The sequence below is a fragment of the Hippocampus zosterae genome, chromosome 15 (assembly GCF_025434085.1).
Source record: "Hippocampus zosterae strain Florida chromosome 15, ASM2543408v3, whole genome shotgun sequence".
Lineage (NCBI taxonomy): Eukaryota > Metazoa > Chordata > Actinopteri > Syngnathiformes > Syngnathidae > Hippocampus > Hippocampus zosterae.
The window spans coordinates 7,907,839-7,915,658 of NC_067465.1; the positions used below are offsets into that span (position 1 = coordinate 7,907,839).

The window sequence follows — 7,820 nt, forward strand, 5'->3', positions numbered from 1 at the left end:
AGAGTGTTCAATCGGCCTGCCACGCATGTTTTTGTAATGTGGAAACCGCAGCACCCAGAGAAAACTCACGCAGGCCCCGGGGAGAACATGCAAACTCCACACAGGGAGGTCGGAGCTGGAATTGAACCCAGTACCTCTGCACTGTGAAGCCGACGTGCCGGGCCGCCCAACTTGTGAACAAGTGAAGAAATTGAATTCAAACAATGGAATTAGTGGTCTTAGTGGCACTGGCCACAATTCTCGCTTGGAAAAAGGGTTCTGAACCTCAATGGGACCAATAATACATTATCTATTTCAATTTGTATGAAATCCATCATTCCCACTGTTTTATACTGCTGCTGTTCCGACTACTAATGACTGTGAAACGTACCGTAATAACATATATTCACCACAATGCACACTGCGTGTTGCAATATGTAAATGAAATCTCGAATGGAAAAGGGAATAAAATGGCATGATAACGTCGTGCTCGCAGCAGCATCCCTGCTTCCTGACCCCTCAAAGATGGAAACGACATTGCGTTCGCGTCACGACGCTCGCGTTGACCAATCACATCCTCGACCCAAACCCTTGTTTATGACGAACGGCCGCGTTGTCCAATCGTAGCCATTCAACGGCACTTCGGTCACGCCTTTCCTGGGTCTAGCCAATCGGGGGAGGAACCGTAATTACTAATTCATTACAATGCGAAGGGGAGTGACGCAGTTCTCGAAAACCGAACGCTTCTTCCACGCTTTCCCGCGTATGACCTGAAATTAACTCCGCGAATCTCTCCCACCCGGGTTGAGGACGACGAAGCTCGGAGGCAAACACCGCCAGCGGTCGCGTGGACTTGGGGCTGTATGTGCCAGCCGTCGCGTTCCTTGGGATTCGGGTGCCATTCCGGTTGGAGGTTGCGGTCGAACCGCTAGGACTCGATGCGATAACCAGGGCGAGACATGCCGCAGCCTAAGTCACGAAAGCTCGCCATCCTCGGCTACCGATCCGTAGGTGAGAGCCGGTCACACGACGAGAACGGCCGGTCCTCCCCCCGGGGGAAGGGGTGCCCGCTTCGGCTGGGGCTTGGCTTTAGCGGGCCCTACATAGGGTCCTCGCAGCATCCCTCCCTCTGCCAGGTGAAGGCGGCTCCGGCAGCAGGCCTCCGCCTTAAAACCGAACCGGCCCACATTTTTGGCATACTTTCGCCGTCAAACGAGAACAAAACCACACCACCTAGGACAATGCTTAACGAGCGGGTGGCTTTGACGCATGACTAGCCGGTTATGTCACCACTAGCACGTCAAACAAGCGCCGTTTAGACGCGGATACAATAAGAAAAAAGGAAGGAAAAGATGGAGGGTATCCGAGGGTGATGGATGCTCCAATATTCACTTCTCTTTTTTATCCAGACTAATTGTAATTACTCAATATTCCTCCAACAGTAGGAAATGCTAGATTTACACTTAAGCAGAGTGCCAGGCGTTTCTTTTCGGGGGTTGGCGTTTATATAACCATTAAGTGATGCCTAATACACTGTAGGGGGATACATGCTGAGAAATATATCTCCTTTTTTTCAACAAAAAAGATCAACCTTCAAGTTACTACAGTTGTATCAAGACAAAGTTACGGTTTAAAAACGGGGTGTCGACTTGCTAGACAAGTGCGAGGGTTTCAAGCCAGGGTTAGAATTTGCATTTAGGTTTCTTTTGACGTTTGGGGTTACAATGTAGGGTTTCAAGCCATGGTTAAAGGGGAAGTCAAGTCGAAAGTTTTATTTGCATTAATATGTTCGATGCAGCCACCTCAAGTCTAAACCCGGCATTTTGATTAATATTGCATTGAATTCAACAGAAATATACAACAATTTCTATCCATCGGAGGACATTTGTCCACATGTCGAGTGAAAATGACATCACATGATTAAGCCACATGAAACGTGTAATCACGGCTCACCTGTTTTCTGGGTTTGTTCATGTGGCATTCACGAGCTGAGCCCTGAGCACCTGTAATGTCATTTTCAGTTGACAGCAAGTGGCAAAATGGCCACCCCCGAGATAGATGAAAACGGATGGATTTTGCATCCAAATTCACATCCCACAAACGCAAAATTGACCAAAATATCACACTTAAGACTTGTGGGACTGCATAAAGCATATTATTGTAAATGCAATTTTTGACTTGACTTCCCCTTTAAGGTTTCAAATCAGGGTTCCAAGTCCGGGTATGGGTTTAGTGTCTCGAATAGCAAAGGGAGTAGTTGAGGAAATAAGGGACTGATTGGCGCGAAAGCCATTACAGCAGTCGAGGAAAGTAGGGTTTCAGTAATTTTAGGCAGGGCGTTTACAAAGTAAGAGCGGAGTCCAATATTTGATGAAATACTGTACAGTACAATTTGGACGGGCTCTCTATTAGTGCGTGTGCCACTATTAACCCTTTCATGCACCCTGTAACCTGAGAACATGATAAGCTGTTCACTGTAGTAACCGCTGTGCCTGAAAGGGTTCATGGAAATAGAGTAATTGGGTCGGGGCCTCTGTTAAATAAGAGTGCACTCTTTTGGGAAACATAGTAATTGGGGCATAGGGGCATTCATTTTAAATAAAGGCCACTATTTAACGTTTATTATAATTGACGTCCATAGTAATATACTATTTGGGGAACGGTGTCCACTAGAAGAGAGGCGGCCATTTCGGGAAATTCAGGCGGAGCAGTCATGTGAACTCATTATATGAAGGAGAAAAAAAAAAAACATGAATCGAAAATGTCAAGTGATGGCTAAGTCGTGGTCACCTCCAACTTATGCACGTCCGATGATTTCTCAGATTTTTCATCTTTTTTTCTTTTACAGGGAAGTCCTCTTTGACCATTCAGTTTGTGGAGGGTCAGTTTGTCGACTCCTATGATCCGACAATAGAAAACAGTAAGTACGGTACTTGGTAAGGAGGATGGCAGTGTCTTTTTTTTTTCTTGGTCCTACTTGCCATCATAAATGTGTCTGTTGTGAATTTGTATCGGGATTGGCATAAGGTTAGCAAATGAAAACAGATTTTTACACGTGTGCAATTCTTTTACACCATTTAAAGCAGTTCTCAGATGTCTTAGTCCTGGAAGATGAGGATCATTATCGGACTTCTGCAGAGCTTGCCGATGAATTTGAATCAAGGTGTTTTAGAGGAGGGAACCATCTAAAACGTGCACGATAGTGGCCCTCGAGGACCGGACTTGGACACCCCTCTCTTGGTGCCATGGCTGTGACACATTTTTGTCAAAATACTCTAATGATCATGGACTACCGAGCTTTTAACACACGGATTTGACTCTGGCTAAACGGTTTTTTGCCAATTACCTGCTGCTCACCACGACCGCCCTCTACAGCTAAGCCAAGTATGGTTCTCGGTAACCACGTCGACTTGGTGGCTGCTCGTTGAAGCCCGAGTCTTCAAAATATAAGTGCATGCGAATCCAGACGTTTTCATTGTGTAGGCAACAGTTCATCAGGTGCTGCTGTCAAATATCAGAATCGGCCTCAAAAAAATATACATATGTATATATAAATAAATCTATGTAACAAACATCAAAATAGAGCAACACAACAGTGCAAGCGTTCATCAAAACAAAGCAGTTTTCCCCCCCAAAAAAAGTATATTTCATCTTGTTAAAGTATTTTGAATATATTTGAGATGCATATACTTTTACCAACCACTTGAGGGAGCGTGCGGACCACTTGTGTACAGGCACAAAACTCATTGCTCAGTATCGTCCACATATTGGACAACGATAGCGCGTTAGCGTCGTTTAGCCATTGCATGAAAATGATGGATCTTAACCCTGCGGAACTGCCATCATTTCATGGATCGAGAAACTCAAGGTGGGATGTGTCTGGTCACAGATAACTTGTCAGCACTTAGCGTACAAGCAAAGTGTCTCTGCGAGGGGGCGGGATGGATCCACTCCGATGAGCACGTGGAGATGTGTCACTGTCTGAGATGTGTCACTGTCTGATGCCTTTTCTCCTTCTTTGTCCCTCTGCAGCGTTTACTAAAATGATCACGATAAACGGCCAAGAGTATCATCTTCAGCTGGTGGACACAGCAGGACAGGTACTACTCACTTCCTGTATACGTCAGAGTGTATTTATAGAGCACTTTCAAACATCCATCGCTACACACAAAGTGCTGATTATTATATGCATTATAAGGCGTATAGAATATGAACCACAACAGTGGCTGCAATTATGTTATGCATCCACTAGATGGAGCTACACTAAAGTGAATACAATACAATTATAGCTTTATTTATGTGGAGCTTTCACAATCATTGCAGCTGTAACAAAGCGCTTTACAGAACATCTAAAATACTAGGTCCAAGAAATCAGATTTTTTTATCCATATATAAGCCGCATCGGATCATAAGGCGCACTGTCGGCTTTCGAGAAAATTTCATGCACGCCTTATAGTGTGGAAAATGCGAGACTTTTGCTTCCTTTGTGCTACGAGTTTAGCCCGATGCTAATATTTGGACAAAATAAAATAATAAAAAATTGGGGGTTGGTTGAAAAGTGTTTGTTTTTATCGTACTGTTTCTGTCTCCACAGGATGAGTACTCCATCTTCCCTCAGACGTACTCCATAGACATAAATGGCTACATCCTGGTCTATTCCGTCACGTCCAATAAAAGGTGTGCTTCACTTCCGCAAGCCGTTGGAAAGCATAACGGCAACATGACTGATGAAACGGACATTTCTTGCAGCTTTGAAGTGGTCCAAGTGATTCACGAAAAACTGCTGGACATGGTGGGGAAAGTTCAGTGAGTACCACCGCCGCATCGACTTGTTTTGAGAGCGCGCGCATTTCCAAATGGTATGAAAAACGGGCCACACTTTTCTTCTCCCGCGCTTACAGAGTTCCCATCATGCTGGTCGGAAACAAGAACGACCTGCACATGGAGCGGTATGCCGTCAAGCTATCCACGCGGTCAACGGAGGCGGGTGTACCTAATGTTGTGGCCCTGATCTTTTTGTTCCAGAGTAATCAGCTGCGAAGAAGGGAAAGCATTAGCCGACTCCTGGAACGCTGCCTTCATGGAATCCTCGGCTAAAGAAAACCAGGTACCGGGTGAAAATATCTGGCACATATCAGGAGAATTTGTCAGTTGTTTTCAACATAAATGCTCCCAAATATGGGGATATAAACTGTGTATATATATATATGACTGCAAAATTGATGTCAGAAAATAATAAGTTGTTGTTTTGCATCGTTACATTTCCGATTTGCTGTCTCAGGGTGCGGTCGCAGCAGCCCATGTTAAATAAGAGCCGAGTTGCCTTATATCATCATAGATGTGGGAAAAGTAGGGGAAACGTATCCCGGTAGTTTTTAACCTGGTTTTAAAAGCATTTACACGTAATTGCTCGGTTTTGAATCTTGATTCATTCGTGTTATTCACTCCGATAATCAAAGATACAAGCGAATCGTGTGACCGTATAACACCCCACGTACAGAGAAAATTCTATGAATTCAATTTCAGTGCCCACCATTTGGGATCGTTGTGAATCAGGCCGAGAGAAGCCTCCAAAAGCGCATCATGAACAGCAGCTGTGTGCCACTGTCTGTGCAGACCGCCGTGGAGGTTTTTCGCAGGATGATCCTGGAGGCGGAGAAAATGGACGGCGGCGCTCAGCCCGGCAAGACGTCTTGCGCCGTCATGTAGGGGGAGGCCACAACCAACGCAACTCAGCGCGCGCACATGCACACGCACACATACACACAGACAAGACAACTGCACTGCACTAGGATATCCCGTTTTACTTGAAGGCTAGATAACGCCACTTCTCCTCCATCACGCCGGGTCCTGAATATCCTCCATGACTCTGGAAACTTTTGTTTATCAGAATTGTCATCCACGTTTTCCTTTTGGGTGTGCTTGGTGCGGAAGCGTGACGAGTGGCGCTCATGAATTTCATCGCAAACCGTGTCTCCAAACAAGCCCCCGCCCCAATCATATGATCTTGACAATAATAACTCGAGAAAGCGGATGCGTCTTCTGTCTCATTTTACTTTCCATATAGCAGTAAGTGTCAGCCAAATAGTCGAAAACAAAACAAACAAAATAAAAACGTCATCCATTTTTTTAAATTGAAAATGTTGTACAAATGTTTTGGATTGTAATCATTAAAACCAAAAGTGGTTCTGTAAAAAGCATTTCTCTGCTCTTTCTTCTCCTTTTTTTTTAAGTCTTCATAGATCCTTCCAAAGCTTATGTTGTAATTTCCAAAAGTGCGGTCAAAGGTCTAATCCCGGGGTCCCCAAACTTTTTTTCCTGTGAGGGCCACATAACTTTTCCCTTCTCTGATGGGGGGCCGGTGTCAGTTTATAACAGAAAAAGTGTGACCATTGTAGGGGAGCTTAAAATTTTTTATTGTTTTCCAGAAAGCCACACATAACCAAATAACCCTTTCCAGGTTCTTTACAGAAAAAAGTCAGGAAACAAATAATAACACTATTAATGAAATAAATCATAACTAAATAACCCTCTTTGAATTCTTCACAGAAAAAAAAAACAGGAAATAAATAATAACTAAATAACTCTCTCTGGGTTCTTCATAGAAAAAAAAGCCATGAAACATTAACTTTCTGTTGTGTCATGCACAATCTTAACAGATAAAAGTTCAGCTCAGTTGTCAGAGCAGAATCTCTCTGACACATATGAGCAGTCTCTTAAAGTTATTGTGTTCCTTCCTTATAATCCTTTTGTAGGTTCCAGTAGGCTTGTAGACACCGCTGTTTGCAGTTAGGGTTTTTTGGGGGCGTTTTTTAACACAGTGACGGGTCATTTTGACCCGGGGACAACAGGAGGGTTAGAGGGCCAGGGCCAAATATGCTGACGGGCCGTCAGCATATCTGGCCCGTCAGCATATTCCTAACGGATTCCTAACTATGATGTCACGTAATCCTGTCAATTCAAACATAATATTTGATGGATATTCCAGTGAAAAGAGGTAGTCAAAGCCAAAAAGTTGTAATATTCCAAAGAGAAACGGTTTTACAAAGGATGATGATATTAGAGGGCAAAACACTAATATTCGATAAAGAAAAAATAATAATAATATAATAAAGGGAAAAGAGTAGAGTACTATTCCAATTCTAAAAGACTAAATGTATTTTGAGGAAACTTGTAAAGACTTTGGGAGAGGGAAATAAGAATTAAAAAAAAAGAAAGAAGTCATGATTTTCCGAGAAAAAACACAGTCGTATTCCAACAAAAGAAATTTGGAATCATAGAAAATGATGTAAATAGTAATGTCCTAATATTCAGAGATTTGTTTGAGATGCAAATTTTACTTCATAAGCCATCCATCAATCATCATATGAAAAGTGACTCCACCAAGGACAAACTGTTCATATGTTTACGAGCTAATGACCTTATTTGAATGTACATGTAACATTTGCAGAAGCCAAAAGTGCCACGGGGGAAAAAAGTAGGGAATGAAGAGGAATTTGAGAAACGCCTTTTTTTAAAACTTTCCAAGATTTAAAAAAAATGGAAATCACAAAAACAATGCCTACCTTGGTCGAGACTTGACGCGGAGGCATGGCACACGTGGTTCACGTGTACCTGTTTAAAATTGTAAATAACAAATAAATGATAACCCGCAACAGCTTTGATGGCAAGCTTCAATTGCAAACTGCTAGCCGCTAACAACTTCCGGTGATACGTGTTTACGGGCCACTATATGTTAAAGGTGACTTACTTTTTAAATTTAAACAGTATTTTTAAAATATTTCGAGTGAAAATGAGACAAATAGGATGCTAAGCATTTAGTAGTACATAATACAAAAAGA

The 7,820-nt window shown here is 43.0% G+C and overlaps 1 protein-coding gene across 2 annotated transcripts; it reads left to right on the forward strand.

Annotated features, from left to right (window-relative positions):
- The first annotated feature begins 661 nt into the window (after positions 1–661).
- Positions 662–6,179, forward strand: rheb (Ras homolog, mTORC1 binding). Of its 2 annotated transcripts, none has more exons than XM_052088326.1 (8): positions 662–990; positions 2,828–2,899; positions 4,012–4,079; positions 4,574–4,656; positions 4,729–4,785; positions 4,881–4,928; positions 5,005–5,086; positions 5,506–6,179. In XM_052088326.1, exons 1-8 carry the CDS (start codon positions 939–941, stop codon positions 5,686–5,688), a joined length of 645 nt encoding a protein of 214 aa, XP_051944286.1. In that variant the 5' UTR covers positions 662–938; the 3' UTR covers positions 5,689–6,179. The 2 variants fall into 2 exon arrangements, with proteins under 2 accessions (XP_051944286.1, XP_051944287.1); XM_052088327.1 differs by having other exon boundaries at positions 664–990; positions 5,596–6,179.
- The last annotated feature ends 1,641 nt before the right edge of the window (positions 6,180–7,820 follow it).

Coding starts and splice junctions, on each gene's coding strand:
- rheb (XM_052088326.1), top strand. CDS start 939: ATGCCGCAGCCTAAGTCACGAAAGCTCGCCATCCTCGGCTACCGATCC. Junction 2,900..4,011: donor TGATCCGACAATAGAAAACA/GTAAGTACGGTA, acceptor GTCCCTCTGCAG/CGTTTACTAAAATGATCACG. Junction 5,087..5,505: donor CCTCGGCTAAAGAAAACCAG/GTACCGGGTGAA, acceptor ATTCAATTTCAG/TGCCCACCATTTGGGATCGT.